The 20,652-nt window shown below is 45.8% G+C and overlaps 1 protein-coding gene across 1 annotated transcript in view; it reads right to left on the bottom strand.

Annotated features, from left to right (window-relative positions):
* The window catches only part of DGKB (diacylglycerol kinase beta), a 903,118-nt gene that overhangs the window by 747,887 nt on the left and 134,579 nt on the right, over positions 1-20,652 (bottom strand). Inside the window, exons 4-7 of the mRNA XM_063924421.1 lie at positions 18,536-18,689; positions 7,627-7,770; positions 5,429-5,478; positions 2,468-2,542 (exon numbers count right to left, since the gene is read on the bottom strand). Of these exons, the coding sequence (XP_063780491.1) occupies positions 2,468-2,542; positions 5,429-5,478; positions 7,627-7,770; positions 18,536-18,689 (423 nt within the window). The remainder of the gene's footprint in view (positions 1-2,467; positions 2,543-5,428; positions 5,479-7,626; positions 7,771-18,535; positions 18,690-20,652) is intronic.

Here is a 20,652-nt window from a genome sequence, read left to right as displayed (position 1 = left end):
AACTTAATAGCCTCCAAAAGATCAGGAACATCCACATGTGAACTACCCTCCCCATCAGCCGTATCTGAGTCAGAACCTAAGGGGTCAGTATATGTGCCGTCTTCATCAGACGAGGTGTCAGTGACAACAGTGGATTGTGAGGAGATAAGCGCTCGCTTAGAGGACCTCTTGGACTTAGGCAAGCGTTGGTCAGACTTTTTAGTAGTCAAGGACTGGTCCAACTTCTTTAATTGAGCAGATAAATTGTCCGCCCATGGCGGGTTAGCTGCAGGGCCGGTTCCGGGGCTTCTTGCGCCCCGGGCGGCATTAGGGGGCGTGGCTTCATACAGGGGGCGTGGTCAGTTACGCCCCCTGTACTGTAGTAGGATGTGCGGTGCGCGATGACATCATCGCGCACCGCACAGCAAAGGTCCTCTCCACGAAGGAAAACTAGACGCTAAGCGTCTAGTTCCCTTCGTGGAGAGGACCTTTGCTGTGCGGTGCGCGATGACGTCAACGCGCACCGAACATCATTACAGTTAAGGTCCTCTCCAGGAAGGGAAACTAGACGCGTAGTGTCTAGTTTCCCTTCGCAGCGGGCAGCCCACGAAGGGAAACTAGACGCGTAGCGTCTAGTTTCCCTTCACAGCGGACGGTGGGGCAGCGGGGGGCACCACAGCATCAGTGGATCTTGCCATGGTGCGGCACCCTCCGGAAGGCGCCGGCGCCCTCCGGAAGGCGGCGCCCCGGGCAAAAGTCCTGCTTGCCCGTTTCAAGATCCGCTACTGGTTAGCTGCAGGGACCACATACAGTTGTACCGGCATTGGGGGTCCCATAGGGGGTGTCAGTTTATGAACTAGAGTATGCAGAAGCATGGAAAAAGCGGCCCACGGCGGGTCATTATTTGCCCCCGTTGCCACCGTCCCACTGGGGGGCAAGGAACCCCCAGAACCAGAGCCCAAAGCTGCTATATTCTCCTCATAGTTATCTGCGGCTTCAGCAGCAACCGGCAGTGTGTTCAGCCCCAGAACCGTTTCCCTCAGAAGCAGACATGATATAACTTGCAGTATTAGGTAACACAGTACAATTATCAGCAGCACTATACCTCTAAACCGCAGGTTGAGTGAAAGACACGAAACGGACACCACTCAGCTATCAAATGCACACACAGAAAGTCACAGTTTGTACAATGCAGAGGTTATTACTGACAATAATACTGCACTGGACTAGCTTACACAGCTATATAACAATAGATATAACAGTACACAGTAAGAACTGGATGTATATCACAGGGTAATTGTACTATAAAACCCTGACTAAATGCACTATAACTATCACTGTCTAAAAAGGCAGGTAGAATACTTAAGTGTCATGTAAAGGCACAGCACTGACAACCAGGCGGCTTTACATAGGAGGATTTGCCCAAGCATTCCAAGGAACAGTGAGCTGAGGGATAATGGCACCCAGACACTGTCAGGGAGCGAGGAAAAGACAGATATGCAGCTCCAGGGCGGGAACACTTGCTAGAAATGGCGCCCTGGGGCTGGGGGAGGGGCTTCAGGTCCTTGCCTTATCCCCTCTGCTGACAAAACCACCGGGTACTGTGGGCGATATAAGAATTGGTTTAGAGAGAAAACCTGACCTGCGCCCATGCCCTGGTGATCTAGTAGGATCGCCTGTACTGCCACAGTGTCCACCGCCAGCACGCGCGGCCCGCCTCCCACTGACCGCGCCGGATCGCGATAAAGACCGGGTCCCGCAAGCGGGACCCACTTACCACCTCCCGAAGCGCGGTCACGCGATCCTGGAGAACCCCAGCCGTGTGTGTATAACATGAAGAAAACCGGAGCCTCCGCTGTAGTTACCCGGCAACCAGGGCTCAGGAGTGTACAGCGCCGCTGGGGAGAGCTGGAGCTGCATCAGTGAATGTCACAAGACATTTACCACCGCTGCTGCCCTTGAAGTCTTCACTTTTTACCTCATAAAAAGCTTTTCTTAGGGCTGCTTGGAGCAGCCCCTCTGTTAAGTGCCTGCTTACTGCAGCACCAACTGACAAACTGAGTTCCTGTGCTGGGGGGCAGGGTTATAGAGGAGGCGGCGCTATGCATCTTGGGAAGAAGGTCAAAGCTTTGAGCCTGTTGGTGCCTCGGATCAAGATCCTACTCTACACCCCATTGTCCAATCCTTGTGGAGCCCAGTGTACCCCGCAGCAGAAAATAAGTGTACAGTAATATATGACATAGGGATCTATTCATAAGGCAGTAAAAAGAGTGGAGAAAAGGATGAGTGGGGAAGTTGCCCATGGCAACCAATCAGCTTTGAAGGAAGCCTTTATCAAGTACATTTTATAAAATGTAAGGGAGATGCTGATTGGTTGCCATGGGCAACTTGTCCACTGGTCTGTTTCTCCACTGTTTTCACTGCTTCATTAATAGACCCCATGAGGCGTAACACAGGTATCACATATTTTCTATGAATGCTTGCTCACGGGATTCAGCTCGGTGACGTCCCATTCCAGATATTCCGCAACGTGCATCATCTGGGTGATTATACTTTCCAGCTCCTGAAAGGGAACAGGACACAGGATGTTGGGCAAAACTTTCACCATTTTCCAAACTCCTTTACCGATTTTATATATTAGAAAGCAAAATGGTGCCATTCCCATTGAAAGCTAATACAGGTTGAGTATCCCTTATCCAAAATGCTTGGGACCAGAGGTATTTTGGATATCGGATTTTTCCATATTTTGGAATAATTGCATACCATAATGAGATATCATGGTGATGGTACCCAAGTCTAAGCACAGAATGCGTTTGTTTCATATACACCTTATACACACAGCCTGAAGGTCATTATAGCCAATATTTTTTATAACTTTGTGCATTAAACAAAGTGTGTCTACATTCACACATTTCATTTATGTTTCATATACACCTTATACACACAGCCTGAAGGTCATTTAATACAATATTTTTAATAACTTTGTGTATTAAACAAAGTTTATGTACATTGAGCCATCAGAAAACAAAGGTTTCACTATCTCACTCTCACTCAAAAAAGTCCGTATTTCGGAATATTCCGTATTTCGGATATTTGGATATGGGATACTCAACCTGTATAACATTTGTATACAACTACAACACTAAGGGTATATACAATTAAGCACAATGTTTTTGCCACAAAAATGAATGCAGATATCGGGCCTAATTCAGTGAGGATTGCAAATTCTGCTAATTAGCCCCCCACCCCGCTACCGCCTCTGCCTGACGGGGGGTATCCAAGGGGTTCTGAACCAAGTTCTGTCATGTTTACATTAAAAAATAATTTTCCAAAGTTTGCGCCTTTTCTGGGGCTGTGAGGAAAATCTGTGCTAATTCCATTGCCTATAGAAATTACTGTGGTTAAAATTGAATACCAAAATCCCTGCAACTGTCCGAAGTTTGCGCACTATGGGGAAAAAATACTGCCTTCAACTGAATATGGCCCTAATCATTACTTTATCAGAGTTAACAAAATCCTAAAAGAAATAAAAAAATAACGAAGCAATTTACAGCCAGCAAAACTGCATTTTACAAAAAAAAAAAAAAAATGTGCTGCCCTGAAAAATTCCGCATCCTAAATCCCCAAACTCATTATGCCGAGCTGTAACCATACCTCTGGCGCAAGGTGCTAATCTCAGGTTGACAACAATGGGAACTATCATTATGGACTGACATCATCATGCCATCTTCTATATTAGGATTCACTGCTGAGCCGATATATGGTTGATGTACAATATCAAGAAGTAAAAAGAGTGGAGGAGTTGCCTATAGCAACCAATTAAAGTCCAGGTAGCATTCATCAAGTACACGCTATAAATTGTTAGGTAGAAGTTGTTTGGTTGGTATAGGTAACTTCTTTGCTGGTCAACTACTCCAGTCTTTCACTGCTTGGTACTGTTTTGGACACATTGTTTCCCCCAGCACCCTGAATGATAACAGTAACTAGATATAAATCCCACATAATATTAGAATTCAGAGATCTTGGTTACACATATTTGCGCAAATGTGTGACTAAGTCCCAAAGCCGCTTCAAGGCGTCTCTGTATATTTGGGGACCCTAGCGCTATATCTAGGTGCACTGTTTGGATACACCAGTTGGCTGTCTGGCCTGGCTGTGGTACAGTAAGTGAAACATCTGAGGTCGTGTAACACCTGCAGTTTCTTTATAAACAGCAGACATAGGGCCCGATTCAGACCGGATCGCTGTGGTGTGAATTCACCAGCCGGCCGATTAATGATCGAAACAGCAAAAAAATATCATGCAACTTTTTTGATTGCTAGCCGTACACAAAGTGATTGACAGGAAGCCGATGTTTTTGGGTGGTAACTGGACGTTTTCTGGGAGTGTCAGGAAAAACAGAGGCGTTCCCAAGCGTTGTCAGGGAGGGTGTGTGACGTCAGCTCCGTCCCCGATCAGCCTGATTCTATCGCACTGTAGGAGTAGGTCCTGGGCTAGGAAAAATCCTTCAATGGTGATTGAGTTGCGAACGTATTTGCAGCTGACCGGCAAACGCCGAGATTTTTCGCAAGGCGTATGCAGACTTGCACAGGGCGGGTATTTACTCTGTCTGGGCGGCGGCTATCTGATCACAGACCTCTGCAAATTCACAGAGGAGCGATCAGGTCTGAATAACCCCCATATATAGCATGCTTGCCCTCTCTCCCAAAACGTTTGGGAGGCTCCTGAGGCTCGAAGAGTGGTCAAGTCTCCCAATTGGCTTCCGATGACACGATTTAGCCACACCCCCACAGTACAATACCGACAATCTGAGCCTTGTATAGCAGAGCGCGTTGCCATGATGACTTGATTGTGCTGCCACACCCCAACCACAGCCTCCTGCGCTACCTCACGCCCCTCCCCCGCACCTTATGCCAAGCCACACCCCTGCATTGCCCACTGCTTTGCCCACGGCAAATACGATATATAGACTAGTGGGGCAGCTACTGTAAAACATCATGATAAATCATATTATTTAGGATAATAAGCTAATCCGATGATCCAGCGAAACATTCTCTATTCATTTTTCTACTAGTAGACACAGGGCCGGTTCTTGGGCGCTGTGTGCCCCGGGCGACAATAGGGGGCATGGCTTCGTACAGGGGGCATGGTCATTTACGCCCCCTGTACAGACTGAAATGATGTACGGTGCGCGATGACGTCATCGTGCACCGCACAGCAAAGGTCCTCTCCACGAAGGGAAACTAGACGCGTACGCGTCTAGTTTCCCTTAACAGCGGCAGCGGGGGGCAGGCGGCCAGCGGGGGGCACAGCAGCAGCGGATCTTGCCCTGGTGCGGCGCCATGCGCCCTCCGGAAGGCGGCGCCCCGGGCAAAAGTCCTGCTTGCCCGTGGCAAGATCCGCTACTGAGTAGACACACATGCTACATACAGAACTATATGCTGCTTACCGTGCTGTCCAGAGAACCATTCCCATCTGTGTCATATAGCCGAAACATAACTGAAATATTAAGACAAAGGAGAGAAAACATTTATTAAGTAGTTTAGAAAAAAAAGACATCATTAATCAATTCCATTTTAACGGGATTTTGTAAAACATATCCTGCCTGATTGTGAGTTAAATGCAGGCGTGGCTGAGTCTCTTGCCACACCCACGCCTGCGACTTATGCTAATTCCGTGACCGATTTATCAAATACTTGCAGCATCTTGCGGCGGTGTGTCTGTCTCGGTGCGTCTTTAGAGCCCCATACTTAGGCAGGTGCAGTTTCTCTGTCTAACCACGGCCTGGTGCCAGTAATCACTTGAACTTATAGCAACCACATTACACAACAGTAATTTTTCTAATAATATTCAGTAACATGAAAGCAAATGCGTGATTGGTTTCTACAGACTAAAATACGCTAACTGGTAGAAATAGAAATACAGAACACTAGGGTTGGCCTTGTCTTTATTAATTTCATAAACCACACAGTGGCAAAAGGCCAGAGTTGACTCACTCTTATATGTTGGTCAATTCACAGAAATACTTTACAATTAATTACATACTGAATACAGATGACATATGCTGTAATGACTTAAGTTCTCCAGCAGAGGGCGACGTTGTCCCAGTAATGATCGTGTCTGCAGAAGAGGATATGACTATTACTGGCATATGCAAAAGGCTGTTTCCTCTCATACATGTACTTTATTCTCATAAATGTGCATCTTTCTCTCAAGCATGAAAGTTCTGCAAATTCATATTTGTATGAAAACCCGATGGTTTTCGTACAAATACGATGTTTGGAGGTCTGCGCCTGTGCAGAACGGGTCTCGCAATATCGTTTGCAGCCCCGTCAGCTGTAGCCTGGTTAGCACGCTGCGGCGTTTGGCACCTGGCAACATTCTTTAAAAAAAACATTTTGACGGCGCGACGGATCCAGGGTCTGCGTCGTCAGTTTACGCAGGCTGGCCAGTGTCTGTAACCATCACAAATGGCGACCAATGGTTGCAATGGTTATGATGGTGATTCGGGGCTCAGACACAGTACTCGGATCTCATAAGTGTTAACAGGTGGTATCTATCTCCTACAGACTCCTCCTGCTGCATTCGAATTTTAATGACATGGAATTGCACGGCCGCTTCCAATCATGAATCAGGACCCATAGCGTCATTTCAGTTACTGTACAGTACTTGCACATGCAGTCTGACATCGGAGAGAAGCTTACCAGAAATAGGCCCAGATTTTTCAAGTCTTGGAGAATGATAAATGGCTTGATAAATCTGAGCCATAGGGGGAGATTCAAATGTTTGAAAAGTCTGTTGGGTGTCTGTTTTTCCCCTGTCTATTAGATAGGAAAAAACAGACTCCCAACTGACTTTTAAAACATTTGAATCTCCCCCATAATGTCTTTCGAGCTTGATGCTAGAGACAGTACAGTATGTCACTGCTTAAATACATGACACATTTATTATCTTTGTTAATGGAAAGTAAGCAGAATTGGATTATTATTATTATTATTTATTTATTTATTAACATTTATGTAGTGCACATGTTCCACAGCGCTTCAGTCCTTGCCCCAGCAGAGCTTACAATCTATGCTCCCAATCACATGTACACATAACATACTGTAGCTGCCTACCATCCCGCATCCTGCAGGAGTCTCCCAGTTCACTGGGAGACTCCCGCTGCCCCACAAAGTGAAAAATCCCCTACGTTCCTCAGTACCCCGTCAGAAATCCAGACTTCGCTTGCACGAGTTCGTAAGTGATGTGGGAGGGGCCTAGACAAGAGGAAGTCATGACGCAGGGGTGGCTCGTGGATAGGCTTGCACAGGCTTCAGCTGCTTCATCTTTTGAAACCGGCCGGCTGGACGCCTTGTTTCTCCGCAGACTACATGAATATTCCTAACAGCCGCGTCTGAGCAGAGGGGAAGCGAACATTAATTCCTCACCCCACTCTGCAGCAGGTGAGATAGGGTCTCCCAATTGCCCCCCCCCCCCCCCCCCCCACACACACACACAAACACACACACACCACCACAGGACACTGCGATCCGCGGGAAAATCGGGGCAGTTGAAAGGTGTCATAACCCTACTAAATAAAACAGCCAAAATGATAATAAAATGAATAGAATTTGAGCAGAATGCAAATATGAAGCTAATACGCACATTCCAGCTTGTCCTCCGGTCTTCCTCTTTCAAGCAGTGATAAATAACAAACAATGTCCTTCAGCTGGATAACGTCAGGAGGTCGCAGAGACACAGGGGAAGAAGATCGCGAGGAACTGTTACTTCTGTAATTCATACGAAGACCTAAAGGGGGAAAATAGTCATAATTTGTACAGTTGTATTACAAATTAGTACAATGTAATACAAAGACAACAGACAAAACAAACCCGGTATTGTAGCGTAACAGTATTACTTGTTTGACCAATTCATGTAGGAAAAGGCAGGAAAGGTTATTGTGGAACACTTATTACTATACGCTGAGAGGAATTTCTGGTATGAAAGGCACTGAGTTACATTGCACCTATTAAATATGACTTTGAAGGGTCTTCAGTGTATTTTCGTCCTCGGCTGGTGACCTTTCACGCTGCTACTAAAAACCCAGCCCTGGTTCCATGGAAATCTTTTACCGTCAGCAGTGTACACTGCACTGTTTTTCTAACATGAACGACACACTGAAAAGCCTTGGTAGACTTAAATATACATTGATATAAGTCAGGGGTACCACAGTGTTTTTAGGTGGGGCAAGATATAATTTCAATTTGGCGCCCCTAACTTACTGAATGTCGCCCCCTCAGGGGCAGCTGGACTTACCCGCCACACCAACTACCTGACAGAGATAGATATTAGAGAGCGCCAGCCATTGTGTTTTGGTTTTGGAACTGTATTACAGCAACTTGTAATGTTTTGGGTTTGCCAAAACCGCCCTCATGTGTTTTGGTTTTAGACTCACTTCCTTCAAACAAAACATGTGTACAGCCAGTATGGGGTTTATAGGGCATAATGTGCCCCCCTATGGAAAATGTTACTTTTATTGACTGGCGATCACCAGACAAAAGCTTCTAAGTTGCCATATAATTTTGTAGCTGGATGCCCCATCTGCCCCATCTTTCTATGTCCTGTGGTTGGGGAAATAGAGGGACTTGAAATCTCTCACCCATACCTCTCATTTGTCCCTAGAGTCCCCACCAGTTCCTGAATTGGGGCGATGGCCCTCTGTCGAGGTCGGGGAGGGAGTCAGTCTGGAAGTCCCATTGGAACACTTATGGCCAAACTCTGCCTGAGAAATGTGTAAAATTGCACCCACAAATGTTGTGAGGGGAAGGACTGAAACCCTAATCCTTTTGTGAGCTTGTTCCCCATTCCTAATTTCCAAATCCTTGGGGGTGAGTTATACTGTAGGTGGACACAAAGCAGCAGCAGTAGCGACTTTTGTTGCAGTTGCTACTGCAAATTGATGCTAATGACGCAGCCAATCGTCTGTCTGTCGATACGCCCACCAACTGCCGCACTAATCCTCCCTGGTGCTCACAAAGGTTGCTCAGAATGTCTGTCGGAATTTGGCTGCGGGGGTTAGAAGAACTGCATCTTCCGACGCAGTCTGTGACACCAGCGCCCCTGACACCCCTGTCGCCTTGAGCCAAGCTCCCCTGTCACCGCCTTGTAACGCCTCTCTGAAATACATGGATCTCCATGCAGTTCTGATCTGCGTCAGCCAGTGGTGACCATCTGGACGCATGCGAAGTGTGCCTCAGATGCATCAGCGCCTGATGTTTCACTAGCATCTGGCTCTGAGACAGGCCCCCTGTTACATACATCTAATAAATCCAGAACACTCCATATCTCACACAAGACACTGCAAAACATTCATTCATGCACTCATTATATTTGAGAGATTACCTAATGACGGCAGAGGAGCATGTGCACGTCCCAGCAAAGGGACAAGAGTTGATCGGGAACAGGGGGCAAGTATAACTGAACGGGAGGGGGCGGAGCGGCTGCCCCCTGAACGGATGGTGTTGTGCGAGGGAGCGGGGCCATGGCAGGTAAATGTAGAGAGCTTGTTGAACTCTGGGTGGATTCCTGTAGCATTCTTTAGATGTTCCAAGCGGCACTGCAGCAGCAGATGCAGGGGCCACGGGACTACTGTGCTACCCCAAAAGTTTCTGCTCCACTTGCACGGCCCTGCCCTATGCCAAAAGTTGGCAACCAGGATGTGTCCCTACTGGCTGGGGTCCCTAACAGAAAGTTCCTGGTTTCCTGGGAGTACAAAACAGACTTTGGGGCAAATGTACTAAGCCTTGGAAAGATATAAAGTGGAGAGAGATAAAGTACCAACCAATCACCTCCTGTCATTTTTCAGATACAGCCTGTAACATGGCAGCTAGGAGCTGATTGGCTGGTACTTTATCTCTCTCCATGTTATCACTCTTCAAAACTTAGTACATTTCCCCTTGAATATTTAACAGAATTGGAATAAAAGATGTGTGAAACCAAAGACATAGAATCCATCATGGAAATATAAATATATATATCATGCAGAAGGGAAATTAATGCCATCATTGTTCTAGACTTAAATATTTGGATTAGAACAAAAACATTCTCATTCATTCTGCCATTCACATCACATTGTCATGCACAGCCACTATTCGCAGCTACATGATGCGCCCGGATCGGTCCGGGAATACTGATATACAACTGGTAGTCTTCAGCTTCTTTTCATGACGGAATAGCATAGATCAGTAATTACAGATTTACACCCCGCAAATAAAGTTTTCAGTGACAACCTGTCTATCAGCCAGAGTCATAAATGCAGCAACGTCGCTGGCAGAATAGAATAATTGCCGCAGCAAATACAATAGGAGAATACTGTAGCAACAGTGACTCATGTCTCCCGCTGTATGTTTTACATAAGAAATACTTATGCTGACTATAAATCACCTGCTGCCTTTTATGTGCAAACTCAGGATACTGAAATTGAGGGAGTTAAAGACTTAGGGAGACATGTACTAAGCAGTGATAAAAGTGGAGAAGCGAGCCAGTGGAGAAGTTGCCCATGGCAGCCAATCAGCATTGACGTAACATTTATAATTTGCATAATATAAAAGTATACAGAGCAGCTGATTGGTTGACATGGGCAACTTCTCCACTGGCTCACTTCTCAACTTTTATCACTGCTTAGTATATGTCCCCCTAAGCTCATTAGAAAACCCTTTAGGGTCGCACTGAACAGCAGATTCTACATGCAGCACCTGCGATTGTGTTTATATTTGCATTGTATTGATCCTTTAACTCTTTATTCCCATCTTACTTATTGGGAAGCTGGTAAACAGGATCAGTGACATATTTGCAGTCAGTAAAATATATATTATAGGGGAGAGATGCGGTTAAGATGACGGCTGTGGGTATCCTGGTAGCCGGAGTCCCGACAGACGTCAGAATGCCCACACTGGAATCCCGACCTGGTCAGGAGACTGACACCAGGATCCTGACCGTAAATATAGCGGGCGGGTTTGGGTTATGGCCGAGGGGGTAGGGGATGTTTTGTTTACACGTTTGTAAATCCAGTCATCAGGACACAGAGACATGTGAGTTCACTGCTGTGCTGTTTATTCCATTCAACTCCAGACACACTGCACACTGGACCACCCACTTCCCAGCATCCCCCTGGTCCAAGGGACCATCACTAAAGATTCAGGCTTACACCTATTAGTAAGGGAGTGTCTACAAATATTAAGCATTCTAATACACTAACATCACATCCTCTTTTTTTTAAAGATAAGCCCTGTATGCTTCAATGCAACAATTAACAACGTCATATTAAGAACATCATCTAACACGTTTCAATGAGTCTCTCAGGTTTGCGTATTTCCCTTTTAGGTGTTTTCATACAGTCTGTGTTTCATCGACCATGTTGGACCTTTCTAGAATCGTGGTTTGTTCACCATTATCAGGATCATCATACATGTCAGATGAAGGGTATTCTTCGGTCATGTTGTCTTCATTATGGTTAGGTTGAGATCTTAAATCCACCCGATTTCTTCTTACTTCCGTTCCATGCTCTGTACGTATAGTATAAGATCTTGGTGCTACTTGTGCTTGCACAATACCTTTCGGCACCCAAATACCTTTCTCGTGATCTCTGAGATGGACTTGGTCATCTGATTTTATATCAGATAAGCTTTTTGCTCGCCTGTCATGGAACAGTTTCTGTTTCGCCTGTTGACGTTCCTTACTCAGTCTGACCAACGCTGAGTTATGTGTTTTAAGCAGTTCATCATGTATCGGGAGATTTGCTCTAATCCTCCTTCCCATCAGCATTTGTGCAGGAGAAAGTCCATTCTGTAAAGGTGTACTGCGGTAGATTAAAAGACTTTTGTAGAAATCTTCTTTACCTTCTTGAGCTTTTTTTATGAGACTCTTTACAGTTTTTACTGAACTTTCCACCAACCCATTTGAGCGTGGATAGTGGGGACTTGACGTAGTATGGACAAATTCCCACTCATCAGCAAATTGTCTAAATTCAGCACTGGAAAAATGAGGACCATTGTCAGTGAACACTTCCATAGGCACACCATGCCTTGCAAAGATTGACTTCATGCAATTGATTACGGCTTTACTAGTAGTTGTATGTAGTGTCTTCACCTCAGGGTAGTTAGAGTAATAATCAGTCACGACAATGTACGTTTTCCCATTACAATCAAACAAATCTGAGCCAACTTTCTGGTACGGTCTCTCTGGCACTGCGTGAGGACTCAGTGGCTCGACTTGTTTCGATCTATACGTAAGACACAATTCACATGTAGTTGTAGTCTGTGCTATGTCTTGGTTCATTCTTGGCCAATACATAACTTCACGCACTCTCCGCTTACATTTTTCTTCTCCTAAGTGTCCTTCATGTATCTTACACAGCATAGCTTTTCTTAGTCGTGCAGGTATGACAAACCTATTGCCTTTGTAAATAATACCATCGACAACTGTAAGGTCACTGCGGTACATCCAATAATCATGGATAGACAGCGGGCATGCATGTTTTCTGCTAGCCAACCTTTGAGAATGATATCTTTCAACACTTTCATTGTGTCATCTGTCTCAGTTTCTTTCCTAATCTGTTCTTGTCTTGCAAGAGACACTGGTAGAGAAGCTACGATCAAATTAACATAGGCTTCTATCTCTTCATCCATCAGACTTTTGGAACCTTCACTTTTGTCCACAGCACGAGAAAGTGTATCAGCAATGCACATGTATTTGCCGGGACAGTACAGCAAGTGTACATCATATTTCTGTAGTCTGATAAGCATTCGTTGAATTCTCATGGAACAGTCATGTAATGATTTAGTCATGATAGCTGACAATGGCTTGTGGTCAGTTTCCACTGTAAATGTTTGACCATACACAAACTGATGAAATCGCTCACATGCATATGTGATCGCTAGAAGTTCTTTTTCTATCTGAGCATACCTTGTTTCAGCACTTGTCAGTGCTCTTGATGCATAGATTACTGGTTGCCATGTATCCTCATGTTCTTGTAACAGCACTGAGCCTAGGCCAAATTGTGAAGCATCTGCTGAAATTCTTATTCTTTTCGCAGGATCAAAGAATTTTAGCACTGGTTGCTCTGTAATGATCTGTTTCAAGTTTTGCCAACTTTCTTCTTATTCATGTGACCACATCCACTCGTTATCTTTGTCCAACAACCATCTAAGAGAGGCTGTTCGTTCAGAGAGTTGAGAAATAAACTTTCCTAAGTAAGTTATCATTCCTAGGAATCTTCTGACGTCGTCTTTGTTGTTAGGACGTTCCATGTTCACTATGGCTGATATTTTCCTTGGGTCTGGTTTTACACCTTGATCCGAGACCACGTCGCCCATAAAGCCAAATTCACATTTGTCCTTGTTTAGCTTTAGATTCACTTTCTTGACAAGTTCCATTACTTGTCTCAATCTAGAATCATGTTCTTCCTTTGTAGATCCCCAGACAATAATGTCATCCATCATTGTTTCAACACCTGGAATATGTTCAAAAATCATGTGTATCTTTTTGTGATATACTTCTGGAGCAGACAATATTCCATATGGTAGTCGAAGAAATCTGTATCGACCTTCTGGTGTATTAAATGTACAAAGCTTTAAGCTGGCCTCATCTGGCTTCATTTGCCAGAATCCTGAAGATGCCTCCAATTTACTGAACCATTTTGCTCCCGCAAATTGCGACATGATTTCATCTCTGATTGGTAGTTTGTAATGTTCTCGTTTAATAGCTTTGTTTAAATCTCTGGGGTCTAGACATATTCGGAGTTGTCCATTTTTCTTTTCAACAATTACTAAGGAGCTTACCCATTCAGTAGGCTCATCAACTTTCTGTATCACATCCAAGGCTTCCATGCGATTTAACTCTTGTTTCAGTTTTTCTCTCAGCGCAAACGGCACTTTTCTACAGGGGTGTATCACTGAAGAAACTTGCGTGTCTATATTTATTTTATGCTCTCCAGGCAAACAACCTAGACCTTCAAACAAGTCTCTGTATTCTGTAAACATCGATTTGCAGTCATCTTCTACTTGTGATGTCACCATAAAAACTTTCTTTAGCAAGCTTAGTTTCTCACAGGAACTTAATCCTAGAATCGGTTGCACATTTTTATCCACAATCAGTAGAGATGTTTTAAACTGTTGTCCCTTATATTTCAGTGTCACTAAGCATGTACCTTTCACAGGAATTTCCTCCCCAGTGTACCCTGTAACTTTCACTTTGGCTGGTTGAATTTTAGGTTTTACTCCAAAAGTCTTATAGTCTTGAAATTATATTAAATTCACCTGCGCACCAGTATCAAGCTTAAAGGGAATGACAATCTCGTTCACAGTTAAAGGGACAATCCATTCTTTCTTATCTGCACTGCAAAGTTCAATGCAATCCACAAAGAAGCCATCTGTTTGTTTAACAGCATGCACTTTGGTTGTTTTACTTTTAATTTTACAGCATTTGGCAAAGTGATTAAGTCTACCACATTTCATGCAGGTTTTACCATAAGCAAGGCACATTTTAGGATTGTGAGCATTTCCACATCTACTACACATTTCCTTATTAGACTGTGGCTTAGACAGCTTCATTCTTGAGAATGGAGGTTTGCATGGCTCTGTTTTCTGCACTACATGCACATCAGCTTCCTTGTGTAACTTTTTGGCTTGAAATCTAGTTATTTCTGCAGATCTACATATAGTCACTGCCTTTTCTAGTGTTAGGTCTTGCTCTCTCAGCAATCTCTCTCTGAGTCCATTATCATGTATTCCACAGACAATACGATCTCTAATCGGTGAATCCTTTAAATCACCAAACTCACAGGTGTTACTGAGTGATTGCAGCTCTGTAACATACTGATCAAATCCATCTACAGACTTCTGATCACATGTGAAAAACTTATATCTTTCATATGTCACATTTTTCCTTGGCACAAAGTAATCTTCAAACTTTTGCATTATAGAAGATAGCACCATATTCTGCCCCTCATCAAACTGAAAACTATTATAAATGTCCTGCACATCCTTTCCTATCACATGGAGGAAAATGGATGCCTTCGTTTTGTCAGCCTCTGAATCAGCTCCACATGCAGCAAGGTATATATTAAACCTTTGCTTAAGTCTTTTCCAGTTTTCAGACAAGTTACCAGACATCAGCATGCCGGTTGGAGGAGCTAGTTTATCCATGGTTACTCACTGTTTGAAGAGAGGAGCACACGGCAGGCTTTGCAGACACTATCACAGCCTTACAGACTTCTGCAAGATTCTGTCACACTCTAAGAGCACTAGCAGTCCAAGTTAAACTTCTTCTGACACCATGTTTTGTTCACACGTTTGTAAATCCAGTCATCAGGACACAGAGACATGTGAGTTCACTGCTGTGCTGTTTATTCCATCCAACTCCAGGCACACTGCACACTGGACCACCCACTTCCCAGCATCCCCCTGGTCCCAGGGACCATCACTAAAGATTCAGGCTTACACCTATTAGTAAGGGAGTGTCTACAAATATTAATACACTAACATCACAGGGGGTTAGGTTTATGCGCCACCCAGGGGTGTTAGGGTTAGGCTGCTTGGGGAGGGGAGGGTTAGGCTGCGGGGAGGGGGGTTAGGCACTACTGGGTGAGGTTAGGTTTAGACAGGGGAAGGGTTAGATGGCGAGGGGGGGTAGGATTAGGCACCACCGGGGGAGGTTAGGGTTAGGTACTAAGGGGGTAGTTAGGGTTAGGCTGCGAGAAGCACAGGCTATGGTAGAGGGGGGAACAAACTTACTTTCCCCCCTGTCAGGATTTCAAATATCGGGATACCGGCATCTGTATTCTGAGCGTCAGCATCCCGTCCACCGGGATATCATATTCAACCCATAGGGGAGACCTTAAGTAATAAGACTGCAATATGGTTTTTTTGAATTCTCATCACTATTCTCATCATCTAAAGCAGTGGTTCTCAAACTCGGTCCTCAGGACCCCACACGGTTCACGTTTTCCAGGTCACCCAGCAGGTGCAAGGTGTATCACCAAATGTCACATTTTAAAAATCTACAGGTGACCTGCAAAACATGAACCGTGTGGGGTCATGAGGACTGAGTTTGAGAACCTGTGATCTAAAGCATACCTCCCAACATCGGGAGATGGGGAAGCGGGACTCCCAGGCGTGGCAAAGCTGCGTCGCGTCCGAAAGGGGCGCGACCTAAAGATAAGGGGACATGGCTTCGCAGGAGTGTTGCAATCGCGAGCAACACCCCCATTTTCTGTCACTATGGGACAGTTGGCAGGTATGATCTAAAGTAACAGAAATAACAGTTACTGTAGTGTTAGATGAGACATCAATGGAACTTTCTATAAAGCGGAGACAGTCAGGCACATCCATACGGAAACAGGACTCAGATTGGAATTATTCTTGTAGAGCTAAGAAGCAACTAATCAAACAAAATAGTTTCTGGCTCCCCAGAGCTATCACCATAAAAACAGCGCTTTTAGGATTGTGCAGCTGACAGTACTGGCCTGACAGTTCTATAGCTCAATTTGCAGAGAGACACTGGAAAGAATTATGGCCCTCATTCCGAGTTGATCGCACGCTATCACTTTCTGCAGGCCGTGCGATCAACTAGACGCTGCCTATGGGGGAGTGTATTATTGCATAGCAAGGCTGCGATCGCTTGTGCAGCCCTGCTATGCAAAAAAAGTTTTGTGTAGAACAAGACCAGGGTAAGAGTTACTTCCCCTGTGCGATCAATCCAGCATTGCCGGTCCCGGTACTGACCTCAGACATCCACTCTCCAAATGCCTCGACACGCCTGTGTTTGGATCTCCACGCCCAGAAAACGATGAGTTGACGCCCGGTTCCGCCTTCCTCCTGTCAATCTTCCTGCGGTCGCCGCTGTGACCACTTTCTTCGCTAGCGACATCGCTGCCCGGTGACGGCCGTTGCCAGGCAATGACGCGCCTGCGCAATGCGGCCACAGCGAATGTGCAGTTCCGACCCGATCGCACGGCTGCGAAGGGGGTTATTCAGTAAGGATTGCAAATCCTGCTTTTTTGCAAAATTTGCAAACCTTTGAATTGCATGCTAGGGGCCGCAATTGCGATGTGATCGCTGAAATTGTGGATTCCTCCTGCGCAGGAGACCCGCCCCCATTTTTTAGTTTTGAGCGGCTATGTGTAATGACACGCAACTGCCCCGAAATTGCCAACGACATTCCCTCCGTTCGCGCTGCCGCACCCCTGTTGGTTAAGCGCCTCCCCGCAACGCTCCGTTTCTGCCTAGAAAACGGAGTGTTGCCACCCCGCAAACGCCTCGTCAATCAGGCAGAGGCGTTCGCAACTACTGCGGGTCACCCGCATTAAATGCGGGCGCATGCGCAGGGTAGGACGGGGTCATGAACCCCTTAATGCTGTACATCCCAGACAATTATTGTCGGATGGGGAGCACTCTGCCCTGCCTGCAGCCTTGCAGGTAAAGACTGGCGGTCTCTAGGACCTGCTGTGGCTCGGTCAGAAGGTCTGATCTTTAATATGTGCTACTGGACATGCACGGCTTCTCTGGAGTTCTGCATTACAGAACGGAGCCATACAAGGCCCCTGTGGTCCTAAAATACGCTGTGTCTCCACCGTTTATACTATTATGGTGTAGGCTCCAATACCACCAGGTGCACTATAACCAGTGGTGGCTCTAGAGGTGGGGCTACAGTGCAGTCCAAAATTTAAATAGGGGAGCAGCACCAACTGCCAGTGAGTCTCGGACGAAAATGTTTGGCAGTATTTGGAGTGGCAGTTGGTGTGGCTCCCCTATATGAAGTTTGGAATGCTCTGGAGCTGCCACTGACTATAACGCCCCCGGAATACCTTTATTGCTCCAGTAAAGTCTGAGCCCTCTAGTGCTCAGAATCGCCCGATCTGCCAGCAGAGAGGAGTGGGCCCGAACTGAGGAGGCTGCACACGGGCCTCCTCCTCTCTTAAGCGCCCCTGATTCTAGGTTTACTTCAGATAGGCATAAATAAACACATTATACTGTAACCAGTGGTGCAAGTATGCGTGTATGCTCGGGTACGGAGTACCCTTAAGAATTTGGCAGCGGGTACGCAGTACCACCTGCCACACACTTTGCCATTACCACAATTATAATGTGACACAAAGCAACAAGACCATGGTGCTTGGCAGCATGACGGCTCCTCCCACTTTGTCAGGGTTACTGGGAGTGCCACAGTAGCTGTATTTTCCTGTTATAATGGAGGCATTACTATATATTGTTATTAAATTGGGGGCTTTACTATATATTTCTATTATACTGGAGGTATAACTATATATTTTTAGCCTTGCCTCCAGATTCCCCCCAAAAAAGGGGCTATCGTGTGGCCATGCCACTAGTGTCATGTAGCCACTCCCACTAGCAGCATGTGGTCACGCCCCCCTCATAACACATGACCATGCCCATTTTTCGACACTATTTCTACTTGCACCACTGATTGTAACTCAAACACAAATAATCAGTTCATAAGAAAACCAGCAGCAACTGAATAGCAATGTCTCCCTCTGACGGACACGGCCACAACCTACCTCCAGACAGTAGTTGAGTTTTGCTCTGCATGGAGGGGCTGGGGTGCTGGAATTTGTTACTGAAGGACATAAATAGGTGTTTGCAGAACTCATCCGGCAGCTCCACCTCCAGAAACGTCTTCATGAATAGCTGGAAACCTTCAAAGTCGATTGCCTAAAAATAACAGTTACATTTAGATAGGACGCATAAAGTTCTCCCTGCCGCAGACTCTCATCACCTGCGCCAGGTGAATTAAGTAGACCAATAGATTGCAGTGTAAAGTTCACGACTGGTTCCCACGTTACATTATAGTTTGTAGTAAACATTTCGGCCCTGTAGTTTATTGTGTGAGTAAATTAAATAGGGCTTTCTAGGCCAGGGACGTGCGGTGAGCTAAATAGCTCAGGAGGCACTGGTTTGTACCAGAACCAGATTTACATGCAATATATGAACCAAAGCGTACATCTGGGCATTATACACAGGGGCAGCAGTATAAACTCCTGGAAATTTGGTGAGTTTTGATCAGAGATGTGCGGAAAAGTTAGCCAGGGGAGACACTGCCTCTCCTGCCATAGACTTTTTACTCCAGAGCTCTGGCTAAAAAAATTATTAGAATAATGCAAAAAAGATATTTCAAACATATTCTTTGTATTTTTCATATACTTTATACAGTCAAAACTCTGGCACAAACCTTAGTATGACAGGAAAGGCTCTGCCTCACCGGCCTCACCCCACCGCACGTCACTGTTCTAGGCAAGCTTTGGTAAGATTTGAACATTTTAAAAAACTGGTGCGCTGCTTTGATAAAGCAGATTAGTAATTCCCCTTTTTCACCAAAAACCCGGGTCCACGTCACAGCGGATTGAAACCCACATTCACACCGCAAGTTGAACATGGGTTAGTGGCAGGTCTTCCCTCTAACTCACCCTCAGTTCCATGTAAACAATAATGGCTGCCCCCAACAATCTGATTGTCCAAAAGGGTAAAAACGTTTAAATTCCTCCCACCCCTGTCCTCAGTGCTCAAAGTTAAGGCTAAATTCTACCAGGCTAAAGGACCTGTGATGTCACAACCAGGCTCGGACTGGCCCATAGGGGTACAGGGGAAACCACCGGTAGGCCCCACTGCCTGGGGGCCCACCTCCTCCTCTAGGGATCAGGTTCTAGACTGTGCATTTGAATGACATATTATACATATGCATACTTGCCTACCTGACCCTCTCCATGAGGGAGAACATGCTCTGTTCCTGGACTTTCCTGGTAATGTATGATTGCCATCACCTGTGGTGAAACACCTTTCTTATCAATTACCTAGCTCACCACAGGTGATGGCAATCATACATTACCAGGAAAGTCCAGGAACAGAGCATTTTCTCCCTCATGGAGAGGGTCAGGTAGGCAAGAATGTACATATGTTACCTTATACTGCACAGGATTAGGATGTATTCTCTACAGTACGTTGCTGTCATTAATCTGGCACATTATCATGCATGCACTAGCATTAATTACTATATAAATTATCAAGGAGTCCAGACCAGGTACTCTATAATGGTTAGACAAACCTCTGTGGTGGCTGGTCACACCCCCTTTGTAGGCTGGCCACACCTCTAATCATGGGCCCCTACCACTGCATACCCACTGTTGCCCCTCATGCTCCAGTCCGACACTGGTCACAACCACGTGACCTGCAACAGCATGGGGAGGAGCTAGGTGGGAACATGGGAGCCCAAATGTACCCCCGGTGTCTCGCTCCGCTTTACTCACCACCAGGTTACAAAAGGGAATATATGTTGACATGGATAGTGAAACTGCTAGCCCACCAACCTTGCTCCTCCCCCCTGCCATAGTTATGACGTCAGAGGTCCTTTAGCCATTTCGAACTAGCATCTGCAGTACCATAGATCAGTGGCGTCACCGGGTGTGGTGACACCCGGTACGCGCTCGCGGCAAAAAAGGGGCGTGGTTGACAACAAATGGGCGTGGCCTCGCTGGGGCGTCACTCCGGGGGCGTGCCCAACATCTCTGGAGATGTTGGGCTGTACTGAGCTGCCCCCGGAGACAGTCTACCAGCACTGTCGGCTCCTCTTCTATGACAGGAGCCGGGTACTGTAGCAGACTTTCACACTGCAGTGCTCGGC

Source organism: Pseudophryne corroboree, chromosome 5 (assembly GCF_028390025.1).
Source record: "Pseudophryne corroboree isolate aPseCor3 chromosome 5, aPseCor3.hap2, whole genome shotgun sequence".
In the NCBI taxonomy this organism is placed as follows: Eukaryota; Metazoa; Chordata; class Amphibia; order Anura; family Myobatrachidae; genus Pseudophryne; species Pseudophryne corroboree.
This window is presented reverse-complemented; position numbering and strand designations above follow the sequence as displayed.